The following is a 27,422-nucleotide window of genomic DNA, read 5'->3' as shown; positions in this document are numbered from 1 at the left end:
TTTGGTCCCGTGCAGAACGAAACGAGAGGAGACGGACCGAGTACTAAAGTAATAAGTATAGACTAGGGCTTTAGCTCCATTTATGTCCATGACACAGCTTAAAGAGAGTTCCCTTTTAAATATCTGACATCATGTGAAACAGTGCGATTGTGTCATCTTTACATGGCTCTTCTGGCGTAATGACAACAAGAGGTGCTGAAATACACCGGTTTGGTGCCACACTTGTTGTGACAGCAATATCTTACTATTGGGGTCCGAGCGGTTGGGCCTTCTCTGGCGTACACACTGCTGGTGCGTGCGTGTGTGCATAATGTGTGCGCGAGCGTTTGTGGCAGTGGTGGACTGATGGTTAGGATACTGTTGCATCTGTTGCAAAAAAACGTCTATTGGGCAACAAAACAAAAGCACTTCACTCACAAGTTAGCCATCATCATCAGTACCATCATCATTATTGTCATCATCATCATCACCACCACTTTGAGGCTGGTATGACAGTGGGTCTCTTGTGAAAACAAACTTTCGCCACCTCAACAAATAAGAAACCAAAATGCACTGGCGTGTCTTATGCTGTGTCATCAACAACAACGCCGGCCCTAAGCTAGGTCTAGACTAGGATACAAAGCAGCTGTTCTCAAAGTGGGGTCCACCTTCTGGGTTCTTTGAAGGGGTTCCAAGTGGACCCTTACAGGTGTACGTACGTACAAAATGGAACCAAATTAACCGTTTGGTTCAATGTTGTAGCGCGCACTCTCAAGAGTTACGGGGTCCTTCAAATGAATATGTTTTTGAGGACCACTGTCTGTAATAGGCTATAAAGCAGTGGTTCTCAAAGTGGATTCCAGGGGCTCTCTGGGTTCCTTTAGGGGGGTCTACTCTACTGACAGTATACAAATAGACCCTGTGCCGATAAAGGGGGGGGGACCTTGAAATGTAAAAGTTTGAGAACCAGTGAACCACTGATATAATAAAACAATTGTGTTCCGTGTTCGAGGCAATAAGCAGTGCTAGTGCCAGCGGCTCCTGGCTGTCGTCGGCTGCGACTGCAGCAGTGTTCGAGCAGCTAGTTTGGGGGTAGCCTAATAATAATAACAACAACAATAACAATAATGCCAATGAAATAAATGCCTGGCCTAGAAATAAACATTGCCCCCCCCCCCCGGACTTGAAAGAAACGCTCATATTTTTGTCCCATCGCAAAATGCCCGTTTTCATAGAATGTACGCGTGTGTGCGTGTGTGTGCGCGTGCGTGCGTGTGTGTGCGCGCGTGCGGTGGAGGGGGTGGAGAGGGCGACGTTTGCACGATGTTTGGATTAAAAATGGATTACATTTTTTTCCCCTTCTTTTTTATGCGTGCATCGTCTCGCCACCCTGCAATGCATTGCACCCCCCCCCCCCCCCCCATCCATGTTACAGCCCCGGTGTTTCCAACATCCAGAGCCCGTCTCTCCCTCTCGCTCTCGCCCCCATGATCATCTCCAGACCCCGGCGGTACGGTTGGGTCTTGGAGGGTTCTATCCCCCCCCCCCCCCCCTCCCACACACACGCGCGCGCGCGCGCGCGCACACACACACACACACACACACACACACACACACACACACACACTCAGTCACACACACACACACACACACACACACACACACACACACGATGCCGTCCAGTCCAGTACAGGACACCACCTCCACTCCACCACCCGTCTCCCCAGCCTTACCTCCTCATCCTGCGGACATTCAGGTATCCTCCCCGCGGAGGCGGAGCAGGTGGCGGGTTCGAGCCCACTCCCGGCGCCCGCTGCTCCCACTCCCAGCTCGTCGAGTCCCCGCGGCTCGCTCTCCTCCGGATCGCGGTCCGCCATGGTGTCTCCGTTGAACACGGGCGGTGGGGACTCGGCGCTGCTCAACGCCGCCATTTTAAACTGCGAGAGCAGAGCAGCAGAGAGAAAAACTGAGTGGAAAATAATAGAGGGGGGGGGGGGGGAGGAGAGACGTGACCCCCGTTGGCCATTAGGGGGAGACAGAGACACAACCGGCTCTGCTTTTAAGTAAATGAAGTAAAAGTACTTCAATACTCTGCTGAGCAGTGCTGGCAAAGGTGTGTGTGTGTGTGTGTGTGTGTGTGTGTGTGTGTGTGTGTGTGTGTGTGTGTGTGTGTGTGTGTGCGCGCGCGCGTGTGTGTGTGGTGCCTGGTGCGTGAGAGATAGTTGTGCATTTTTAGATTATTTTTTTGCTAAAAAATGTGCAGACAATATGCCAGTCTTAACAAGAACTAAAGTCAGAACTGAAGTTGGTGGTTCTCAAACATTTACATTCAAGGATCTCCAGTTCTGTATGCATTAGGCCTATAGGTCCCTATAACTCTGTGCAGGTTGAGGGTCCATTTGGTTCAATCCGTACACTCAGAGTGTCCAGTTCAGTTACTAAACCACTTTTCAACCTATCTTCATATAATTGGTCCTCACGACTCACGATCATGATAAAATAGCACTATTTTGTTCTTCTCAGTCTGTTGGCAGTTCAGAAACCTGTCCACCAGTGACAATTAAGTGACATCATCGATGGGGAATTCAAGCTAGTAGAAACAGTGCAGGCTTTCTATTCCTGAAAAGTTGCAATACGAAAATGTAAGCATTGTTCTCACGCTAATACAAATCGAAATATATATATTTTTAAGTTTAAAAAAATCCTGTTTAAAGAAGAAATCTGTCGCTGGTGGACCAGGACGGGTTTCTGAACTTCCCACAGCCCTCCTATGAGACAGACCGAGTAGAAAAAGATGTGTGGTATTTTATCATCAACATTAATAGTGAGGACCAATTATATGAAGATAGGTTGAAAAGTGGTCCTTTAATGTCAATGTTCAATCAACTTCGACTTTGTTTTTAAATCCATGGAACTTTGAATTTGAACTTGGGACAGGACAGGCATATTTCTTACCATGTTTTGGACTAAAGATAGCTCTTGTAGATCAAATTTGGAAGTTTTGGTACTTTTACTTTGGTACTATATTTTTAATAGAGGCCTTTTTACATGTAACAGAGTACCGTTTCCCTTTCACCCGTGTAATCAGTCTGTTTACAGTAAATAAAGCCATACAGTACAGTAGTATGGCCCGTGATCCGTGAACAGGTGGCACACTACAGCCTGTGTTGTAAGTTTAGTTTAGAGAAAACTTTACAATATGGACAGTACAGCAACTATCTTAATATCTAGCATTTAATCTATCTCACCATTACACGAGTGATGATGTGAAACAGGGTGAATTCTGTCGGTGTGTATACTGTACACTCAACATGACACGTATGGAGAACCGTGTGATGACTGGAGGCGACTATGGAGGAGGGCGACCTAGTAGTCGACAACTTGTTCATTTAAATAAACAGCACCTCATATATCGTCACTGTCAGGCAGAAACCCTCCTGTCCTTTATTTTAAAATGGCTACAATTACCGATCTACAAGTTCACAGCGGATCGCATCACAAGGCGTAAGAAAGTAGATCTGCAATTTCTTACTACTTTCGTGTGGAACTCTTATCTTGTATGATGAAGTAGGGCATTAATATCCCATAAACTAGGTTTCTTCTTGAGTAATTATAATATGTATTCTACTCACATTAGGAATAGTTGACGAAGATTTTTACACCTGTAAACCTGGCTGTGATGTGCGTGAAGTTTTTTTTACACCAATTTGTTGTCCTCACATTTTCAGGTCGTCCAACAGATGCTGCTGATCGTATGACAGAAACCATTCATGTTTTACTTTATGTTTAATACATATGAAATCAAAACATGTTTGTTTTGCATTGTGTTCAAAAACACAACGCCTCCTCCAAACAAGACCCAAGTTGACACATAACAAGTAGATGCATAAACATTAATGGACAAAGAGCATCTTTACAGCTTTTTTCATCAACGATCATATTGATGGCATGATCAAAAGTGCATTCAAAAGAATGTCCCGCCTTGAGTGAGCTGTGTGGTTGCCACAGTTCTGACATAGAACGCTGCCAATGCTCTCTGTCCACCAGGAGAAAGACTAAACACAGTCCGAGGTTCTGTGCGCCTTAAGCTCCAGGGTCATCAAGTCCACGTATATCCGTCTGACTGACAGAGTCTCATTTCTTCTTGGTGGCCCGCTTCCCTTCGCCCTTCTTCGGCTTCACTTTCCCCCGCAGCTTCCTCAAGCGACGCATCTCCTCCTTGAAGTCCTGGTGTTCGTCTCTGAAGAGAAAAGAGGAATGAGGAAAGTGTGTTCGTTAGTCGCTCTATCAGGTCATGCTTACTGCAGGTTACATCCAATTTTAAAATGTAGTCTCCATCCTTGATAGATTTTAGCTGGAAACACTTCCAGTTGCCAGAGGTCAAATTCAAACACATGAATCAAATCATTAATTTAACTCACGACCATGTTCACATGCTATGGCACACAGATTCATAGGTAGTATACAGTACAATAAAAAATTATACAATACACATACATACAATAGAGCCTTCAACAGCCTTCATGGACACACTCACAGCTTCAGTAAAGTACATTTGATTTCCGAAGCCTACTATTTACATATCACTTTGCTTTAGCATATTGGCTGTGTTCGGTGTTCATTTACAGTATACTTCGTTGCATGACAGTGTCACACTTCGAAAATAGCAGATCTACAAACTCACGAATCACATGAGCATCGTGTGTTGAATCGTGAGCTTGTTTTTGCTGCATGCTAGGGGTGTGTGCGGATATTGAGGGATAAACAGCGCTTCCCCTACTAAACGTTTACTAAATAATATTTATTTTATTTTATTATTTAGTTTATTCTATTATTTATAGTTTATTCTATTAAGTATATTTGCATTTTGTTATGCATACATTTACATTTTGCACTCCTGTCATGTCATATTAAAATGCTGCTTTTAACAAGCAAAATAAGCAAACGCATGGTAAAGGGTGATTAACCACCTCAGCTTCACGTCAGTGGTTAACCCCCCCCCCCCCCCCATCTGTGAATTATATGCAGACACTGACCACATAGGCAGATATTATCCCACTTATTACATAGCTACTTAATACATAAATTATTAAATTGACCGAAAACACAACAAAGGAAGTATTCCATAAGAAGTATTAAGCGGAAGTATTCTATAAGCTGGAATAGAATAAATTTTCGGGTACTGCTTCGTCTATTTCTCGCTCAAATGTTTTCAAAAACGTTTTTGAGAGCAATGTTTAGCTGTAAATAACATTATGTGTGTGTTTACAAATTACAATACATGGCTGTCATGTTGTAAACAGCAGTAAATCAAGCTGGGCACAGCAGGTGCTCCGAGGGTTTGATTAGGCATCGGTCTGTTATAGAGCGGAGCGGTCCGTTATCAAGAAATGTGTATATCAAATGCAGAGAAATAATAATGCCTCAGTAATCTAGGATCATACGTACGCCAAGTACCTAGCATCAGTCTAAACAATATAATATCAGAGCATAATAATACGTACATTGAAAATATATAACCTATATATTTAAACCTATGCATATTTATAACCTATGCATAACTTTTGCATCAAGTGCTACTGGCTAAGGTGGAGTCTGAAGAGGCAAGTCTTGAGATTATGGCAAAACCTTATATTACTATCACACAGCAAGCAACATGCCAAGATAAAGGTTTGTTCACTTTTGATTCAACTAAATCCAGATTAAAGGCTTGAAGTCATTAAACACCCAGAATAGAATAGGTGGTGCTAGGGTTGAAGTGGTTAATTCAAATTCATCTAGTTACAGCATAATAGTCACTAGAGCAGCAGCGACACTTGACCAGCTTGCACTCCGCAGAAATAAATCTGACATTATCCACAATGCAATCCCCAAAATATATTTAATGACACAAATGTCCTATACCAAACGATCTCAGGTCAAGTTGAACCCATTAGTTAGTTGCTGCGAAAGTGAGGTCTAGCCAACACCAACTCGGGATTCCTGGATCGCTGCCCTCCACAATTTCCTATCTTCTGTGTTGTCAGTACCCATTAGTACCCATCAGTACCCATTAGTGAACATGTTACCAATGTCATGGACAAAGTAGGACACATGTATACACTAATTATGGGATTAAGTGTTAAATGAACTACAGGAACATTTTTATTGTTGAATGTTGTAAGGGGACCAAAGTGGAAATAAGTCATTTACTGTTTTTTTTTCTTCTCCTTTCTTTCTTTTTATCTTCAATTACCATACTATGTGTATGATGGTTGCAAGCAATTAAATCAAATGCTGGCAATGCATTGCCCATACACAACTCCATACAATAAAAAGAGTGCAACCATCAGCGCAAACTATAGTACCCAAACTTGAAGGCCGGGAAGAAGAAATGCAATACCTGAATAGTCCCATGAACCTCAACTTCTGGGTCATGGCATAGTAGATCTTGTGCTGGGGGTACCAGTCGTACACCTCCTTCCTCTGTGCCAGGGGAGGCTCCTTGAACAGCTGCACCACCTTCATGGACCTCGTGTCCGTCGGACGCACCACGTCCCCAAAGATGCGGGCGCTGAGACGCGCCATGCGGACTGCGTATGTGGAAAGACCAGCCATCTCTCTCTGTGGCAAGAAGGAAAGAACGAAAAGTGATGAAAATCTTTCCCCATGATGTGATCCTGCAGTTTAGATTATGCTCAAAGAGAGGGATCCAGGAACACCTGGAGGTCCTTGAGGGGCTCCCCAGCAAAAAATAATAGTGTATACAACACTCAGTTAAAACCTTTCACAAAGACTTGTGAGCTTAGATGGGCTATATGCCATCTTTGAAACAGGGCTTAACTACTGCATGTCCAAAATATAGCGGTATTCTGACGAATTTAAAATGCTGGACCCTATTGTAAACAGGTGTAATGCTTTGCTTTATGGTGTCGTCCACAGTTAACAGTTTTTGTATTGAGTTGTGCTTGAAATGTACATATTCTGCATATTGTTAAATGCTTCAATCAATCAGGTTGGACAATAGTATATAATTATGTACTAAACCTAATCTAATGACACGTTTCAAATGTTTGATTAACACTGGTACATGCATGCACAAGTGCACACGGTGGTGTGGATATTGGGTTGTTGACATGACATGCATTGTGAAAACAGCACTCGACTCCATAGTATGCAAAAATGAAGGATAGTGTTAGCATGATAGCACCGTCCGGAACGTTACCTGAGTAATCAGAGGAGACCCGTACTGCCAGCTAAGACGAAAATATTGCAATTCGTTCAGAAATATTGCACGGGACAGCTCATCTTTGTTCTAACGACCGATACGTTAAATCAAACTGATCTGAACGTTATTATAGCTAACCTTCAAGCATGAACATCACCCATGAGCCCGCTTCCGCCTGCGTAACAATGTTGACAGGTCCGGGCAGGTCAGCTTCCGTCTTGTTTTATAAAAATGCCCGTATGCATATTATCTGCTGTCTAAATGATTTAGCAATAAGGAACATGACTTGACTATTAACATTAAAGGATCTGCAGCACATATTCTGTCCTCATTTCTGTTGTGCCGTGTCGTCCAGTTATAAAATCATCTAAAAGTACGTGTCCTCATATCTGTAAAAGCCGTAGAGCAATGCTGAATGTACACACAGTTCCGTGTTGCTCAAACAGTAGATACTATAATATGTATCTACTGTTTGAGCAATACGGAACAAAAAAGAACAAAAAGAACAAAACAAAACACAAAACGAGAAAACAAAACATCATATCAATGTTCTATAATATAGAACATTGAATATGATGTTTTGTTTTCTCGTTTTGTGTTATGTTTTGTTGTTTTTGTTGTTTTTAGTTTTTTCATATCAATGTGATATGATGTTTTGTTTTCTCGTTTTGTGTTTTGTTTTGTTCTTTTTGTTCTTTTTTGTCTTGTTCCTGTTAACTGTATTGTCCTGTCTGTCTTTGTTTTTGTTTTATTGTTATGTTTGTTTGTTTTTGTTTAGTTTTCTTGTTTTTTTCCCCTTCTGTTTGCTTTGTTGTATTATTTTACCTATGAAAGCCATTTATTTGTTAGAAGGGTATAGGCACTATAAGCTTAGGCTTCAGCCTACACCTTTTTGGTCTATGTTTCTTAAAAAAAAAAAAAAAGCAGGCACTGTATTGTATTGATTTGTTATAATGACCAAAATAAATAAACTCTAACTCAAGTATACCAATTAATTAATTCAGTCTCTTTCTTTCTTTCTTTCTTTCTTTCTTTCTTTCTTTCTTTCTTTCTTTCTTTCTTTCTTTCTTTCTTTCTTTCTTTCTTTCTTTCTTTCTTTCTTTCTTTCTTTCTTTCTTTCTTTCTTTCTTTCTTTCTTTCTTTCTTTCTTTCTGTACATTGTCATGGTATCATTACATGTTATTGTGTTTGGTCCTCTGTCCCGTAATTAAACAATTAATGACCCCCTCCATAACAAACAGCCGTTAACGAATTAATTCAGCATTATATAGATGTCTAAACCGTTCTTACTATTTCTAACAGAAGAGGGCGCCAAATACGAAGAAACAACGGAGGTTGCCTTTTGCCCCCACAACGGTAGGCCTATTTGCTAAACTGTCACAGTTTTACACAGTTACACATCTCTGCTGGGTAAATAGAAAGTCTGGTGACTTGACGCGCGTCGCGATCGAGGTTTAAAGGGTAAATAATGAAAACGTAGGCCTTGACTTGTCCATTTACTCTAAAACACAAGATCAATTAAATATCATAATGAAAAACCTGTGGAAAGGTTTGTTTTTACTTTTGAATGGCCAAAAAGGGGGCATTTATTGCACACACATCTTAAACTGAATGATTGGCCTACTGTACATTGTTATATCGAATACCAAACAATTAAGGTCGCCCTCTGGCTCTCTCTGTCTGACACTGCAGTTATGTTTTGACATCTGACGTCAGCGACTCAGTCAGACCTGATATTTTGTAGCTACTTTCGTCGTACGACGGTGTCGCACCCAGAAAATAGCCGAACTACAAGTTCGGCCTCTTCCGCCTTTACGCGGTGTGTCTCTCCGCCCGCCAGGCGGTGCTGTTTCAACGGAGGATAAAGCATGCAGCGATCGAGCATCATTCTCCCATCACTTCACCATTACAAGCACGACCCCCCCCCCCCCCCCCCCACACCCATGATCCATTACCACAATTCCTAGGACCGAAAATGAAACGAAACAAGATACGCAAGGCTATCAAAAGAAAATTGTGGTTTCATTGTATAAGGCCCTAACTGAATACTCTCAGATATTATGCTGCATGAGGAATAGCAATTAATACAGAATGTGTTTATGTGGAAACCCTATGAATACGTACATATATATATATATTGTCTGTGTATTAAAATCAAGGGAAATGTATTCATGCAGCCCATTCATTTACAGCACCCTTTGCCCAGCAAGGAAAACATTGAATTAATATAAACAGGGCCATAGAAGAGTTCTGTTATTATTTGGCCTATATTCATAGCAGGAAATAATCATTATGGTTCCACTGGGTGGAGGAACTGTAGTTTGACAGCAGCTTTGTCAAACAAAGGGCTTTAAACTAGGCTAGGCCCTATACTACTTTTTCAAATTAATTTTCATAGTGGTGTTTCAATTAAATTATATGTAGGCCTACAATAATTCTCTCAAGAAATGTGTCACTTAAGAAAAGAAAACATTTATGATATTAATTATATTGATATTAACATTTTGTGTAAAGTAGAATACAGTACAGTAAAATGCTAACATTGAACTGTAAAGTATAGAAGTGGTTCGCACAGCTGGCTGCAAGAGAAGGGTGCAAACGAGGACAATGAGGTAGTGCGAGACAAAGAAGAAGCACCTGTTCACAACTAAAGCCCTCCCCTTTATAGGCCTACGCACCTGACTCGGGAGAGAGCACTAAATTGGGTCAAAGTTTGCCTGCAGGAAAGCTCTCTCCAAAGGGGGACAGACTGGCACTGAGCTGTTTAAGATGATCCCTGTCTGGCCACATGCACTGACCTGCGGTGTCCAATTTGTCGTTCAGCTACGTTGTGTGAAATATGGCTGCCGTGTCATTGCATCGAGACATGTCGTGAGCTTGTACAGAAACAGGTTAAGTACTATAGGGTCCTGTCCCCAGGTCCAATTCCAACACGCTCTGTTTTACGTGTTCACATGACAGGGTAGCCTATAGGGCAGTGGTTCTCAAACCTTTCCATGTCAAGAACCCCCAAATTGACATATTAGCCTGTTGACCCCCATTTTAAAACATTGAGGATATTCTTTTGGAAGTAGTGCAGTGACGTACAGCAAAGCATTTGAATTTCAACAACCCCCAGTTTGATATGCATTAGGCCTGCATGTACACTTATTTGATAACATTTGATCTCTGGGACTGGGACCCCCAATCTATATATCATCAGTGTTCATTTAAACTCTGAGAGTGTACAAATGGAACACTCAGAGTTTAGTTTATATCTCTAGCCAATAGACAGTGTATGAACAAAAACTATAAGATGGTGCTCCTCGGAGCACAGATCTCCACCAGGGCCCGCGAACTTTGGAAACTTTGGAAATGGTAGGTATAGAGAATAATGTTTTGCAAAAAAAAGGGGAAAAGTCCCAATGGCAGATGGCATCAATGGATGTCCTATGCAGCTAATTTGAGAGGTTCACTGTTATGGAGTAATGGATGCTAAAACAAATTAAAAGGGAAATGCTCGTTACGTGTTGACGACTCCCCATCTGTATAGCAGGAGGAGTCCTTGACAGGTGGGTACCAGCGACTGCGAGTGCTTATGAATTATGCAAGTGTACGCTCCGTGCAATGGTCAAAGTGGAGCGCAAATCAACTTAAATTAAAACCCCCCTAGGCTGAACTTGGCAGTACACAGTCAAATCCTCTGCTTCTGCTTGATTTACCTCAGAGAGTAAACATAACCAAAATTATACATTCTTGCAAATGGATAAATTAAACACTGACGATTTTACTGTGTACTTTGTAGGAAACCGAATTCCGAGACAATTTGTGAGCTGGAGGTAATTTAAAGCATGGATACATTTCCTATAATAAAATGATTTGGGCTTGTTAAATCTAAATATTGGTGTCTGCCAGAGCCGTGTGTGTGTGTGTGTGTGTGTGTGTGTGTGTGTGTGTGTGTGTGTGTGTGTGTGTGTGTGTGTGTGTGTGTGTGTGTGTGTGTGTGTGTGTGTGTGTGTGTGAGACAACAACATGCATTTGGGATTTGGATCTAAAAGAAGACCAGAACAGAACAGCCAACTTAGGGTTGTTATTTGTAGTCACTGTCAGTGTCATGGGAGCCACTTGGAATTCCGGCTCCAATCACAACAACATCTCAGACTGGAATCCCAAATGCTACTGAACAATAACATCTATAAACCTTATAAAAATATCATCGAGGGGCCCTAGCTGTCAACCCTCTGCACAGCTTTTATAACTCAGCATCTGTTGTATAGCTCCATTATAGTCAAATTTCTTTATCAAACATCTTTTCTTTTGTTCCTTTTTTTCCCTGAAATTATTTAAATCATGGGCTCCCGATTCTTTTGTCCATATAGGTGACGTGTAGAAAGTTCCGCGCATTTTGATCAAAGATCCTGCAGGGAGAAGATAGATTTGAACTCTTTTTCATATAATTAAAAATGGTGGGTGATCTAAAGGTCAGAGGTCAAAAGTCAGAACACGAAAGTTGTTCGGCACGAGGAGACGCACAACTTCGATACACATATGTGTATCGAAGTTGTATTGCTGGCGGTCAAACGGTGCATGAGCTATGCCTGTTCAAAGTTAGCATTTTCAATTGAGTGCTATAGCGCCACCATTTGGCTAATGGTCGTGGGCTTCGTGCTCCACCATATTGCCAAGTTTCGCGAAAACCAACTGAACGGTTACAGTATATTGGTGCAAATACCTTTGTACCTTTATCAAGTAAAATGTTAAATGTGGGATTTTTACTCATGGAGTATTTCTCCATTGTGGTATTACTTAAATGGAGAGAAAAAACTAATCTTGATAATAATTCCACCACTGTATATTGCGATGCCACATCGTTCAGGGATTTGTAAACTAGCAGCAGACTGCTAGGCAGTGAAGCGATCTGTGAATTGATAGCGGCAGCTTTCAGAATGAGCCCCACAGTCTGTGAAAGGCTTTAGAAGAAAGCATGACAGCAGTATACAATGTATAGCTATAATGGAGTAGACATGTTCAGTTTCACTGAGACAGAAAATGTCTAACTTAGTTTTCTTGCATGCTTTCTTTGCAATGGTGCTATATGACATTGGAATGCAAAATCATTCGGCATCCATTTAGTTCAGCGGGTTCAGCGGATGCACTTAACCTCATACATATCGACATACAGTAGATACAGTATATGCAACCAGATAAGATTGACAAGATTAAAAGTATATCCAATAGTGAGAACTTGAAGTACTTACGAGATCAGACTTGCTATAGTGTTGCTCACACAATGCCATCTGGTTCCATTTCCACTCAGTGAGAATTTTACTGTGTGACCAGGACTCCAGATAAGGGGTTTGGTGGTCAGAAAAAAGGCCTATCTTTTTCCATTTGCACCCAAAGAAAATAGAAAATGACTATAGAGTTCTGACTGCTGTCTGAGTGAAATTATTAATTTGAATGCAAGACAACTGGGCCTTTGGGGAAGTGGATTCATGGGGGAGCATTGGGCCTTTTGGCAAAGTGGGCCCATGCAAATATGTATCTTTAAGTTTAATTATTTCCCTATAAGTTTCCTTAAGTATAATAACTATAGTATCTATAAGGTTAATATTCATAGATAATATATAATTCATTATGACTTACTATAAGTCATAGAGTATTACAATAGCTTAATTGGCACGTGTGAGATGATCCAATGCTTATTTTTTCATGTTAAATATAGATTAAAAGTACACTAGCTGGGTTAAGCAATGTAAAATACAACTTTGGTACTATGAAAATATTAAGGAATGCCAAGATAAGCAATATCATAACAAATAATAATAATAATAATTGGCAAGATAAAAAAAAGAAAATAAATACAATAATCGCAACATCTGTAACCAGGAGAAGATACAATTTTAACATGGCAGACAAAAAAAGGATCATAAAAATGAATCACTGAATGAACTATATAGCCTGAGATTCTGCAGTGGGCTGATTGATATAGGTGGTAGTCGTAGGAGGCTATTAGGAGCAGTGATAGTTGCAGCATTACCTGTAGACTAAGGTGCGCTCTGTGGAGCGCAAATCTCTGCCAGGAGGCATGCCCCAATAATGCTAATAGGCCTACACAGTCTGGCACAATAACCCCCTGCGCGTGCAGACCTCAGCCAATACGATGCATATGCATGCATCGTATAGGCCTACTTCGGTAGACTTGCGCGGGGGGGTCTGCGATTGGGGGGTGAAGTTGCATCATTCTTACATTTTTAACTTGTTGCGGTTGTGTTCACAGTGCGCAGTGTTAACCGCAGCAGAGAACTTTATCAATGTGTTCAATTCATAAACTACACAGTATAGTTAGAACGTAAAGTGAGGATAACGTGCAGGATGCAGTGTGTCACTGTCGGGGACTGGACGTTACCGTGCGTGCGTGTGTGCGTGCGTGCAATGTTCTTTCGGACACATGGTGGAGGCACAGGGGACACAGCAGCGCAAAATGATTGACGTTTACAATAATGTACTCCCATTGATGATTCGATCATCATAAACAATTATTATGCATATGCCATGTTAGATATATACATAATCATGCTGAGCTAAACATGCATGTGATTAATTTATTATTTAAACGAAGAAAGTGCCCACTCCCCACACGCTCGTCTCCTCAATCGTAACGGGACATCTTTGTGCTGCGTAAACTAACTGTCTCACTAACAGTTTTGACTCCTCATTCATCCTCCAAATTGTCTGCTTCATTTCCGTTATTTGATGCGGACTGCATTCACACCTGTTGTGAATCGAAGTCAGGTGTGCTTGGAAGCCTTCACACCATGCCAAACAAAGCGCACTTTCCGACAATACGCATCAGGATTCGTTTTTATCGCCGTATAACATCCTGGTGTGAAGGCGACCTATATAGTTGCATGTACTGTAATGCATGTAAACTTGTCGCAATTTCAATGAGCATGTGCAAGAGACTCCTGCCGACAAGCTCCCGTCGATATCGCATGGTCAGAACCGAGTATGTTCGGTCGGTATAGCAAACTGATTTCAATCAAAGAAACGGAAGTGAGGGAAGCGGTTTTGTTATTGTCTGTTGAGCCTGCGAGAAGTGACAGGTTATTACGATGACTGCTTGTGTAAAAGCTCAACACTAGTAGCCTACTTCCATGCAGAGGGTGGATGTGGATATATATATATAAAAAAAGATATTGTTGTCTCATGGAAACACCCACGGTGACACACCCCTCTGATTATTAAATGAGGCCTGCAGGCAAACTTTCATAGAAATGTTATTTCCCCCTGCTGCAGCAGTGCAGCTTCCCACAGTCCCACTACAGCTTTAGGTCACCTGATACCCTAGCCTGGCGGAGATATGCCGTGCCTGTGACTGAGCGCACCTATTTGAAGCCATCAGGCTTGTTTTATGAAAAACAGCAAACCTAATCCACCAATAAGGCAAATTGCCTAAAGTCAACAGCGAATCCAAACACAATGTTTTGATTATTCTACCATTAAAATAAATTCCCCACACAGACAGTGACAGACTCGACCTCGACGTCACGAGGTCTTCAAACGCGCCGCCAAGCCCCATTGAGCGAGACAGACACCTTCCAACCACCGAAGTCGTGGTCGCATCCTGGCTATGATTTTCTAGGGCGGTGAGTATCCTTATATATAGCACATATCCCAAACAAAAACAAAGATTATAGCTGTTGTTCATGACAACATGAACTCAAACTGCATTTTTGTCGTTTATATGCGATGTTTATAAATAATCCGTCTCCCATTGCCTGGGCGAATATAAGTAGGGTAACGGCAGCCTATATAGCATACACCTTCATGGATTTTAAGCGTTGTTTTTGGGGGGGTGGAGGAGGGGGGTTCATCATTACCCCCACATAGTTTTGCAAATGTGGTTTGTACATGTTTTTCTCGCCCTATTCAGTGAAATCGCACAGAAAGACGGCGGCTGGATGGACGCAGATCGAGCCTGGGATGAGATAAGCATCTTTTGATCGTCGAGCATCCATCCGCGCAGCCGCTGCAGACGGACGGAACGCAGGCAGGCAGGCAGGCAGGGACTCGTCTACAGCTCCGACAAACAGCCAGCTTATTAACGTTGCACCGCCCGACGAGATCTTTCCCCCCCCCTTTTTGTGCTTCGATTGCGTGCGAATTGTGAACATCTCGACGATGGTATCGACGCTCATGGTGTCGAGGGGTGATGTGAGCTGAATCGACGCTGGATGCATCGGGAACGCGGTGCTTTTTTTTTCTTCTTCAGAGGAGCTGTCCGTCTGTTTGAGGTGCTGATGCGGCTGTAGAGCGGAGAGGAGCTCGAGCCATGGCTGCCGGGAAGTTACTGCTGTACGCCGGCCTCTCTCTGTCTCTGTGCGCCCTGGGCATGCTGGCCGTGGCGATCTGCTCCGACCACTGGTACGAGACGGACGCGCGACGCTACCGGGAGCGCTGCCGGAGCTTCTCCAGCCGCCGGAAGGACCCGGGCTTCATCTACATCCCCAACAACAGCCTCCCGCTGCGGCCAGCCGGACCAGCCTGGACCGCTGGGAGGAGAAGCTGCTGCTGGCCCGGAACCGGCGGCAGCTGTTCGCCATGAGCGCCGCGGACGAGTGCAGCAGGCAGTACAACTCCACCAACATGGGGCTGTGGAGCAGGTGCCACCGGGTGGGCTTCGACCAGGACATCGAAGACCTTATTCGGAAAGGTAAGAGTCAAGCAAGCTAACGGAAGTTGTCTAAAACTGAAGCCTGTGCATGTTAGCCATGATGAAAGCTCTGACATGAAATGAAAGCGAAACCTTTATAGGCTGCTATAGCCTGAAAATTAATGATCAGACAGACATGGCGATCAGCGCATCTCCATATTGGAATGTATTACGGGGGAAATAGGCAGGCTATATGCTATATATGCCTGCTGTGAAGTGATTGTGCGTTTGCCCTTTGGGTCAATCTATTAGGTTGCATGTAATAGGCTCTCAAAACGTCATTATAGGGGGCTGCTGCTGCCTCGGTATTTCATTGGATATAAATCGCCCCGCAGCTAAAACAGGCTTCTTGTCATGCTATTCTTTTTGTTTTTGTTTTTTTGCTGGAGCGTAATATAGCATGTGATGCTGACACTGAATGGCAATGCGTGCCTGCATGTTGTCATCTCTCTCTCTCTCTCTCTCTCTCTCTCTCTCTCTCTCTCTCTCCCTCTCTCTCTCCCTCTCTCTCTCCTCTCTCTCTCTCTCTCGTTGGGGGGGGGGGGGGGTCTGAAGTCTTAACCCCCCCCTTTCAGGTTAGTGCTAATGATATAATGTTTTCAGGTTTTGAGAGAGACCCAAACTCAAGAGAGAGAGAGAGAGAGAGAGAGAGAGAGAGAGAGAGAGAGGAGGGGAGGGGAGGGGGGGAGAGAGAGAGAGTTATGGGAGGGGGGTTCTCTGACCTCATCTGCACATCATCCATGAAAGAATTCAATAAGCTTTGCACCATACAGACTTAATGCTGTTTGCGGGCCATTTGCAAATGTCCACGGCTATTTTCAAACAGAGAGGAGGACCTCATTCATCACTTATAGGTGCTCCATTATGATCTCCACACACACACACACACACACACACACACACACACACGCACACACGCACACGCACACGCACACGCCTGGCTGTGTGTGCTGGTGAGAGAGGAGGACACAGACTAATGGGAGATACTTATAGTATATAGTTATATAGTTATAGTATATAGTTTAATGGACTTTTGTTTACATTTTTTTGGGGGGTGTAATTTCTGTAAAATGTTTAGAAATAAGAAAATGTATATAGGAAACAAATTCCCTTCGACAAAATGTATCCGAGACACGAGAACGGGTCCCGAACCATTGTTTTGGAAACGCTCAAGAGCACTGGTCTGTGTCCAGGGGCTTGCAAGAGCACAAGGTGTGTGTGTGTGTGTGTGTGTGTGTGTGTGTGTGTGTGTGTGCGCGTGCGTGTGTGCGTGTGTGTGAGAAGGATGGCGAGAGTGCAGCTGTGCCTCCCATTGAGAATGCCTCAATAGCCTTGATGGCCCGCCATCTGCAGTAATGGGCAGCCCACAGCCAGTGTGCTGTTCACTGATCAAATGGAAGCTCTTATATAGAGGGGTCTGATCTATCCCTGCCATTTCAAGGCCTTGCTTCCACCCCCCCCCCCCTCGATGCAATAGCACATTGCGGTTCGCTGTATGGTCGGGGAGTGACGGCTGGCAATAATCAACGCGGCTTGGGATCGATAAGGCCGTGCACCCTGCACGCCCCAGAGGTTAATACTGTATTTATCTCTGCGTGTACACACGCGTTTGTGATCATTCTGAGCCACGCATAGAGAGATTACATCACGTTTAAGCGCGATCCACACGGGAATCCGAAGACCGTATATAGAAAGTGCAAAGCTCCATAACTCTAATCTAAGTATAGTACAATTTAACCACTTAAACCCTCTCAAATCCATCAAACGGCCACCATGTTATTTTTGCAATCTCTACAATAAATCCCCTTCTCCGACCGCACGTCCCATCCCAGGAAAAGGGTGCGTTCAAGTGGATAATTTAATGCTATACAATGGACCGAAATGTTGGACAGACGCAGACCTTCCAAGCAAAATGGAATGAAGTCTCGATGCTGGAAATAAGATACGTGCCAAGGACTTCATCCTGTGTATCCTGTTGTCAAAATAGAGCGCTCAGACTCCGACGGTACTATATTACACTACCGTGGCTATTGATAAACCAATCAATAGTACTGTAGACCGTACGTACTACAGTATGCCTTTCCAGGTGTGGGATAGTGAGTTCCCTAAATATTTGGATGCAGTCTGCTCTTTGAAGGGCCCGATCAATAGATCTCTGGATGCGGTTCTGTTCTATATGAATGACTGGTTGGATGGCATCTTTGTTTGTGGCATAAAACGGAAATAATAATAATACAATCTCCTCGTTATAGCAAGGATACACATCGTTCAAAAACGTTTTGAGTTTTCTTTCACTCCAGATGTTGTTCAATTGGATATCCCTGAAAATAACGGTTCCGATGCAGTTAAAGTAAAAACTAAATGAATAAATAGAAAGACAGACAGACAGACAGACAGACAGACAGACAGACAGACAGACAGACAGACAGACAGACAGACAGACAGACAGACAGACAGACAGACAGACAGACAGACAGAATTGGCGATCTAAAAAGCTTGCGATGCAACGTATATATTGTGAGCTTGTAGTTCTGCTATTTTGCAAAAGATACATTCATTTGAAAAGTACTATTTGAAAAGTAATCAATACTTTTGTACTTTTCAAGTATATACATTCAGAATATGTCTATATACAATCAATGCAGTATTGATACTTTTACTTAAGTGAAACGTGAGTATAGCACGCTCATGCTCGGGCCAGATCAGCATGCACAGCAGCCATTCATCCTGACTCTCTCAAGCGCCCCCCCCCTCACCCCCCCCCCCTTCCCCAACAACATTATTCAGATTCATGGGGGGGGAAAGCAGGGCGAAAGCACGTATCGCCCATCAGAGTCAGACACCGGTGAGGATATAGGTGTGAGGGAACGAGAGTTGATGTTAACCCATTCTGACCTGAGATCAGATTCATACGAGGTGTCCGCTGGTCTGATTAACCAATTCTGACCCGAGATCGGATTCTAGAAATGTCAGTCGCTCTTCGATTTTTCAAAAATAGCAGACCTACAAGCTCATATCGCGCCACTCGGTGGCGCGATATGAGCTTGTAGATCTGCTATTTTTCAATAGCTAAAGCATAACATGATGCCGACACCAAAATGGGTGCCCGTTCAGAATGGGTTAAAAAGAGAAGGTGTAACAACAACACCACCACTTCATCCTTCGTTATATTTATGCAACACCCCCCCCCCCCCCCCCCCCCCCCGCCCCGAGTCTCATGCATCGGTTAGCCGGTGAAGAGGACGTGCTGTGCGGTTTGTTTGTTTGTAGGTCGTGCTAGCAGTGTGTGCTGTTGTGCTAGCTTGTGCTAGCTTGTGTGCGTGTGTGCGTGTGTGTGTTTTGTAGTTAATTCAGCAAGTGTAAGAGGAAGCGGGTGCAGGGGGAAATATCCGGACAGTTGGCACATGTTTACTTGGAATTCTGCTGACGTGACTGGGCATTGTATCTCACCCTCCCTCCCTTTCGAGCCTCCCCCTCTCCCTCTCCCTCTCTCTCCCTCTCTCTCTCTCTCTCTCTCTCTCCCCCTCCTCTCCTGTCCAATACGAATAGTAGTAATAGCACCTCCCGGGAGAAACAGGGAGAGGAGGGAGACGATGAAGAGTTTACAGAAAGTCAAAAGGAAATGCTGGTGGCATATAGCCTATGGAGCGGGTTCAGGTGGGGAGGTAAGAGATGAAAGGGGAAAACGGGGTGGTGCTGGTGGGAGGGGGGTAGTTGAGCAGAGGGGGTAAGAGGAAAGAGGCTGAGAGGGCGAGTTATGAGGAGGGAGAGAGAGAAGCGAGAGGGAGAGGAGGAAGGGGGTTAGAGAGAGAGCGAGAGAGCTGCAGAGAGAGGAGAATACATGTATTAGAAACGAGAGGATTACATACAGAGGAGCGGAGAGAGCGCGTCGGGTGACGCCGGCCCCCTTCGTCGGAGGCCATCTGTCACTCTCCTCTCCTGGAAAAGGCCCTATCAAAACCCTGATCAAGACATTTCACGGCATAGACCAATCACGCGGAAGCGGCGAGAACGGACTCCTCCCACCGACCGAGATCATGGCCCCCAGACCATACTGTATAGCTTCTGATTAGATTAGCACATTCCCCTGGGGGACCCACTGGGTAAGGGCTACAATTTAATGAGACCCTATACGGGTGGTAAAGGTGATTCAAAAGGCCCTGTCAGGACCATGGAGGTGACCCGATACAAGTTGATTTACGGTAATAGGACCTCACAGTCACACCGCATGGCTATAGCAAGATTCTTCTGCTAGAATGACAGAGCTCGCAAATGCAGACGTTGTGTGTGTGTGTGTGTGCACATTGACGACTCAGCCGCATTCCGGAAGTTTCTCTTAAGGCGTTAAGTAATGTTTCTGGCTCATATATCTGATCTCATCAGCAGCACTATATATATTGGTCAATATGTTTGACATATATGCAGTAAAAATGGACCTGTATACACTTAGAGTCTATATACAGCAATGGCTATCCGAATATAGTGCTTTAGCCTTTTAACAAAAAACAAAAGATATCACTTAACCTAACACTTTTTTACTCGTGTATATATATATGCTCGGGGCAGCGTGACACTTTTGCAGCCACAGCCACTGCAGTGTATAATGTGTTATTGTGGCCTCGGCTAGGAGACACACAGGGCGCTCTCTGTAATTCCTGGAAACAGTTAAATTATTCATGTCTATACCTGCCCTCCTAAGGCAAGGACTGCCGGCTCATTAATGCCCCGCTCCGTCGTCTGTCTGCAGGCTGCACGGTCCACCCATTGGCCTATATCAGCACGGGTGTGTCTGACAGCTGCTAGGGGTCTCGCTGCACATGCCAACACAATGGGGGACTGGGAACGCTATAAAAGAGAGAAATCAAAGGGCATTTCGAATCAAAAGCAATCGACGTTACGTTTCTGGCCCAAACTGGAGTGTATACCTTTCTCTTCTCTTTCTCTTCCTTTTTCCCCCCTCTTCTTTTCTTCGTTTTTGCTGCTGCCGATCTGGAGGAGCCCATTTCATACGGATTACACCACCAATTTCACACTCCTCCATATTTCTGCCAACATGTCATTTATATCGAAGGAGAAAAGCTTTCGATTTTCTTTTTTGCTCTCTCTCTCTCTCTCTCTCTCTCTCTCTCTCACACACGCACACACGCACGCTTCCCTGATCATTTTCCGCCTGCCCCTTCACTTGTGCCCATTCATCTGCTCTAACGCATCACGCTCACGGCCAACATTGATTAGTATAAGATCTCAGAAGATCACAGGGAAGGGATAGATGAACGTGTCCGATCGATACCGGGCCCAGCGGTGTGGTTCCCCCCCCCCCCCCCCACACACACACACACACACACACACATAATGCACAGTTGAAATTATGCTAATGCTAGCCATAAGTACTCCGGCAATGTGCGGCGTATATCGACTCTGCCGTCAACATATAGTGGAGGGAAGCTGAGAAGGCCAGAATTACCAGCAAGCTGAGCAAAATCACCACTCGTGACTCATTCCATTCGTCCACGTCTCCCGCGCTGTTATTGCGGCGCCGCAATGTGCCAACTGTGACGTCTCATCGGCCCAAATGACACTCACGGTCCAATATAGGCTCTATGTGCGCGGCAGCCATTATTGGAAAGAAATTGGGCCTCTTCCTTACCTCCTCATCATCATTTTATTTAACTCAGTCACGACCATGATCACATGGCATCAGTGTTGATTTCGTCGACTATCTTTTTTCACTGACGAAAACTAAATGGAGACTAAATAAAAACTATAAGCTATGATGACTAAAACTAAGACTGAATATACCGAGAATTTCGTCAACAAATAAAATGTGAAAAACATGCCGTCATTACGACGCCATCAAGGCCCGCCAAAATAAATTTTGTTCGACTAAATCAACTGTAGATTTAGTCGACTAAAATCTTATGATATTTAGTCGACTAAAACTAGACTAACACCAACACATTCCAGGTGACTAAAATGTAAATGAAAACTATTCAAGAGACTATGGACTAAAACTGCCAAAAACAACACTGCATGGTATGGAGCACAGATTTGATTTAGAGTCAGTGTTTTTGTTTCTTGTCTGCACCGGTCTCAACAGAGCAAGAACAATGGTTTCGGCTGAAAGATTTACTCATTGTGAAGTCAGCTTGACAACTATAACCACATGCAGGCAGAGGGGGGAGAGAGAGAGAGAGAGAGAGAGAGAGAGAGAGAGAGAGAGTAAAATACACAGAGATGGAGAGGAAAAGAGAAAGAAATGAGACGGAAAAGCATGATGTTTTCTTTTGCCAACATCACGCAGAAGGCATCAATGTTTGATGACCTCACACTGTACTGTTGAGTTTCCCAGAGGAGATCTCCTCTCCTCTCCTCTCCCCTCCCCTCCCCTCCCCTCCCCTCCCCTCCCCTCCCCTCCCCTCCCCTCCCCTCCCCTCCCCTCCCCTCCTCTCCCCTCCCCTCCCCTCCCCTCCCCTCCCCTCCTCTCCTCTCCTCTCCTCTCCCCTCCCTCCTCTCCTCTCCTCTCCTCTCCTCTCCTCTCCCCTCCCCTCCCCTCAAGCGGGGTGGAAGTCTTTGCAAAAAGAACATAAACCCTGGGGAGAGGCTGCGTTAAGTACACACGGCGCGCGGCAGTCCAAACACACAGTTTGCACAAAAGCGGACGTAGCACATAAAGAAACTGTACATACAATGCATAATAGATGCCGTGCTTTATTTCCCCGACGACACACACACACACACACACACACACACAACCCAGTCGCGCACCGCACACACACGCGCGTGCACACACGCACACACACACAGGCTGTGGGAGATCACTGTGTATATTACGTATGATTCAGATTCAATACTACGTCCGTCTCTAGACAAGGACCCGCCTGCCTCTGATTGGCCGCCAATAAGAAACACGCCGATAGCGGGTCTTCATCAGGGCTCAGAGACCTGATAGCCCATTCTCACAAAGTTCTTAATTTGTTTTTGTTTTATACTGTTTGATCTGCAGCACTGATTAATGTCATTTATTTTGTATTAAACTTGAAACATTATTGTACTGTAAAAAGGCCTCTTTTCCCTTCGCCTTTATCCTTTTTAGTATAATAGTAGACCTATTAGTTTAGTAATTAATTAGTGTAGTTTGAATATGGCATATGTATTGTTGCACGCAGCCCTTAACCCATTCTGACCGGGCACCCATTTTGGTGTCGGCATCATGTTATGCTTTAGTTATTGAAAAATAGCAGATCTACAAGCTCATATCGCGCCACCGAGTGGCGCGATACGAGCTTGTAGGTCTGCTATTTTTTGAAAAATCGAAGAACGACTGACATTTTTTTAATCTGATCTCAGGTCAGAATGGGTTAATCAGACCAGTGTGTGTCCAGTGGAAACCTCGTATGAATCTGATCTCAGGTCAGAATGGTTTAATGTTATTTCTTTGTTTTGTATTACTGATGACGAAGTCAACGATATGATATCCATAGGCAAGCACTGCACTATAGCAGACACTTGGGTACATAGTTCTAATTCAGATTAGCTTATTAGCCTGTATTTATTAACAGAGTAAAAACTCACAACCCCAGCGTAAAACTGCAGACCATCACTGTAATAGCATGCAACCCGGCGAGGGAATAAATAAATATGTAGACGGACGCCACGATAATCCACACACAAACACTTCATTTAGAACTCACCCAAATCAAATCATAGTACGGCGTATACGTGTTCAATCAATTATTCAATCAAAGCAAACAGCAAAAACAATGTTTGGCCTCTTCTACAAAAATGAAAGTTACAAGGCCGCATTCCGGAGCGCCATCTGTCGCGCGTGCCAAGCTGTCATTCTCTGTCCCTTGTGCTTTAACCTGAAACACGAGTTCATCGTGTTTTTAGAAAGTAAAAACCATGGGCGGGTCTTTGTCTATGGACGTATAGTGTTGAATCAGGCGTATATTACTATACTTTTTAGAAGGACGTCACAATTTTAGAATGGCAATTGTATGAGAGTACAAACATTTGACCCCACGACCCACAGCGAGCACCATTCCCGTGGAGATGGATGCTGGCTGTTTGGCCAATTACAGGGAGAAGTGGAGAGAGAAGGGACAGCCGTCTAGAGCCATGCTGCTCAGGTGATGGAGCAGGAAATGACTCCGTCACAACCAATCCTTTATCCTCGCCCAGTCAGTCTCTGTCAGCTCGCACACACACACATGCACACGCACACACACACTCGCACACATGCACACACACACACACACACACATGCACACGCACACACACAATAGTCTTGTTTCACCAAATCACCAGGCACAATTAATGAGTGTACAGTCGGTAACAAGAAGACTCGCCCCGTTTCTGTTTTCCTCCCAGAATTCTCCCCAATGTGAGGGGTGGGAGAGCCTGGACAGCAGACGGCTGGACTTTGAATTTCTCTAACTATAAACTTTCATGACAGCAGACAGCCTAAGTACAAATATAATTTATGAAAAGCTACTACATTGAAGTCTGTTCACAGAAGTTGTTGTAGGATATGTGGGGATTATCTGACGAGGTACCATTTGAGTGTGCAAAACCTTACATATACTAAATAATACTAAATTGTTTATAGGGTCAATATAAGTAAAATAATATAGCCTTTCTACAGGAGTATCTTTTTATATTTTTCCAAAAAGAAAACAAACAGCCAATAGCATATTACAAAGTTATCCCCCTCACTGGTGACAATTCCGGGAGGAAAAACGGGCAAGCACCGGGTCGAGTCTTCCGGTATTTGTACAGTCTTAGTGGTGGGTTGGTGGGGAGGTATGCCGATGACAGGAGAACAGGGACAAATGGTGTTCCTATGCAGTTGAAGATGCCGGTCTGTCTGTCTGTCTGTCTGTCTGTCTGTCTGTCTACCTGACCACCCCCACACATACCGTGGCCGAGCTGACTGCCTGTATACTGGCTAGACTGCGATGCTTTGTCTCGCCAGCCGCGCGTCACCCAGGCAGTGTCACAGGGGTGTGACGTCGCCATGGTGACAAAGGTGTCCTGGATTTCCGATTGGATGGCCGGTCATCCACCTTGCACTCCCATCCACACTGCTCCAGTGTTGCAAATTTTGACTTAGTAAAAAATCCATTTAGTTTTAGTTATTTGAAAAGTTTTAGTCTTAGTCTAGTTTTAGTCGACTAAATATAAGATTTTAGTCGACTATAATCTACAGTTGATTTTGTTGACTACAATGTATTGTTGATGCAATGATGCCTTGATGGCGTGTAATGACTGATTTCACACCTGGTCAATCTACAAGCTCTATATCTAAACATCTACAAACACATCACGTTGTGAGCTTGTAGATCTGCTATTTTCACCTGAGCATGCTTGGCATAACATGTCAAAACACGTGATTGGCAGTGTGGGCTTTGGAGAACAAACAAACACGTCAATACATGTGATTGGCAGTGAATGAGTTTTAAAGGGTCTGTAACTGGAACCAAAATGGATCATTATGGGACCATTGAGGTTCCATCAGAGTTTTAACTCAAAAAGTTGCCAATTTCAGCCAATCAGGAGAGAGTACACATTGATTAGCTTCAATTTTGTAGTGTTCCACTTCCAATTTGTTTGCTCATTTCTTTGTGCCATCACTTCCAGTGTCACGTGTTTATCCTGTATACAAAATGGTGATCATCAAATAGGGGGTCCTTGGCTTAATGCACATGCATCAACCTGGGGGTCCTAGAACCAAACGACGATCTAGAGCAATGGTTCTCAACCAGTGTTCCCGTGAGGGGATTCCAGGTGGTCCTCAGCTAAATGAGGGAGAGTTAGTAATAGATCTTTAACTTGTGAGAGTGTAAAATTAAAGTATGGAAACGATTAAATGTTATGCTCCCAAGAGTTAAATTACTGTTAAACATCTGCATTACTTAAAGAAGTCTACACAATTACAGAATAGAAGAATTGTTATTTTGATCGTTTGCCAGTAATCTCTCCTATAGTACCACATCAATACAGCACGGCATTGTAGACAAAACCGTATCCAACGACAACAACAACAACAACATATTTGAAGTCTTAGGGTCAGAGAGGCTAAATGTCGTCAAACGGTGGTGTGTGGCTCAAATGCCAAATAGACACCGGACCTGGATATGAAAAGGGTTGAACAGCACTGCTCTAGCCCATTCTGACCTGAGATCAGATTCATACGACGTTTCCGCCGGACACACACACTGGTCTGATGAACCCATTCTGACCTGAGATCAGATTAAAAAAAATGTCAGTCGCTCTTCGATTTTTCAAAAAATAGCAGACCTACAAGCTCGTATCGCGCCACTCGGTGGCGCGATATGAGCTTGTAGATCTGCTATTTTTCAATAGCTAAAGCACGACGTGATGCCGACACCAAAATGGGTGCCCGGTCAGAATGGGCTAGAGAAGAGAGGCCCGCTGTCCCCGCCAGCACTTCCCGCGGCGGCCTCCTCCCTCCCTCCTTGCTCCTTTTGGCCGTTTAATCAAGGGGGCTCATCAGAAAGTATAGGGAGAGTGCCGCAGGGCTGGAGGAAGAGGCAGCATCAATCAGGCCCCTCATTCAGTGGGCCCGATGACTAGCCACTTGTGCAGAGAGGAGGAGAGAGCCGGAGAAGAGGGGAAGCTCTGTGGACACAGCTGCCTCGTCTATAGAAGAAAGGGGGGGCTTTTTTTTCAGCGCAGAGGGCGGCGGGGACAATACGGGAATTATGCGTCGTAAAAAGGGAACCATTATCGTTCTCTCTCGCGCGCGTGCACACGTATAGGCGAGTCTGGCATCGGTCAATGAGCGAAAAGGAGGTCGTTATTATAGACTTGTACTTCTCTTTTCACCTTATTATGGTGTGGGCGATTGATGAGATGAAAGACGATGTAAATGAGACACAAGCCGGTTCGCGAGAGGGAGAGAGATAGCGAGTGACGGAGAGGGCAGGCTGAGAAGTGACGTGGCGTTGAAATCTGCAGGAAAGAGATGGAGGGAGAGAGAGAGAGAGAGAGAGAGAGACAGAGAGAGAGGTGAAGGAAGAAAAATCACCCAGCTCATCCCCGGTTTGTGTTGTCATGGTAACATGGAACGGCTTTTTGACAGATGTTATTTGGGGAGGATAGTGTCGGCAATCGGGGCAGAGCTGTGGAGGAGAAGGAGAAGGAGAAGGAGAAGGAGAAGGAGAAGGAGAGGAGAGGAGAGGAGAGGAGAGGAGAGGAGAGGAGAGGAGAGGAGAGGAGAGGAGAGGAGAGATAGTGTGTTCCTTTGACTGCTAGCAGGTTCCCAGTTCGAAACCAGGTAACAAATCACGAAGCAAGTGTTTGTGTTCCCCCAGATGCCAGCGTTTTTCACCTGCAGGCACACAGGAGAGGGTGCTCACCCGAAAATGTTAAAGCGATTATATTATTATACTGTGTATGACTGTATTAATTTTTTTTAGAAACGGCTTTCTCGCGACCACTTAAACCCTATATACTTCGTTGACAGGCGTCCCCCAGGGGTCTATACATAATACCACCTCCTTTTAAATATAGCTAATC

The 27,422-nt window shown here is 44.1% G+C and overlaps 3 protein-coding genes across 5 annotated transcripts in view; 1 reads left to right on the top strand and 2 right to left on the bottom strand.

The window, feature by feature from the left end:
• Positions 1-1,916, bottom strand: part of braf (B-Raf proto-oncogene, serine/threonine kinase) — a gene marked incomplete at its 5' end in the record, with an annotated part of 47,743 nt that extends 45,827 nt beyond the window's left edge. The window contains one exon of one of the 2 annotated variants that reach the window (XM_083757794.1): positions 1,713-1,916. In XM_083757794.1, the coding sequence (XP_083613920.1) occupies positions 1,713-1,910 (198 nt within the window). The remainder of the gene's footprint in view (positions 1-1,712) is intronic. The other variant, XM_083757792.1, reaches the window with a different exon arrangement.
• Positions 1,917-3,746: 1,830 nt separating this feature from the next.
• On the bottom strand, positions 3,747-7,377 carry LOC310853474 (small ribosomal subunit protein mS33-like). 2 transcript variants are annotated; one of them, XM_083757817.1, is made up of 3 exons: positions 7,325-7,377; positions 6,362-6,582; positions 3,747-4,219 (listed from the first exon to the last, which is right to left on the bottom strand). In XM_083757817.1, the coding sequence occupies exons 2-3, from the start codon at positions 6,574-6,576 to the stop codon at positions 4,114-4,116; spliced, it is 321 nt and encodes a 106-aa protein (XP_083613943.1). In that variant the 5' UTR covers positions 6,577-6,582; positions 7,325-7,377; the 3' UTR covers positions 3,747-4,113. The 2 variants fall into 2 exon arrangements, with proteins under 2 accessions (XP_083613943.1, XP_083613942.1); XM_083757816.1 differs by having other exon boundaries at positions 7,184-7,368.
• Positions 7,378-15,500: 8,123 nt separating this feature from the next.
• tmem178bb (transmembrane protein 178Bb) overlaps positions 15,501-27,422 on the top strand; it is a gene marked incomplete at both ends in the record, with an annotated part of 129,257 nt that continues 117,335 nt past the window's right edge. The window contains 2 exon segments of the mRNA XM_083757474.1: positions 15,501-15,696; positions 15,699-15,881. Coding sequence (XP_083613600.1) covers positions 15,501-15,696; positions 15,699-15,881 — 379 coding nt within the window.

This window comes from Protomyctophum parallelum (assembly GCF_964188405.1).
Source record: "Protomyctophum parallelum genome assembly, chromosome: 22".
Classification (NCBI taxonomy): domain Eukaryota; kingdom Metazoa; phylum Chordata; class Actinopteri; order Myctophiformes; family Myctophidae; genus Protomyctophum; species Protomyctophum parallelum.
Note: the sequence above shows the minus strand (reverse complement) of the source record. Positions and strands in the feature narration are given on the sequence as shown.

Coding starts and splice junctions, on each gene's coding strand:
- LOC310853474 (XM_083757817.1), bottom strand. CDS start 6,576: ATGGCTGGTCTTTCCACATACGCAGTCCGCATGGCGCGTCTCAGCGCC. Junction 4,220..6,361: donor AGGTTCATGGGACTATTCAG/GTATTGCATTTC, acceptor TTTTCTCTTCAG/AGACGAACACCAGGACTTCA.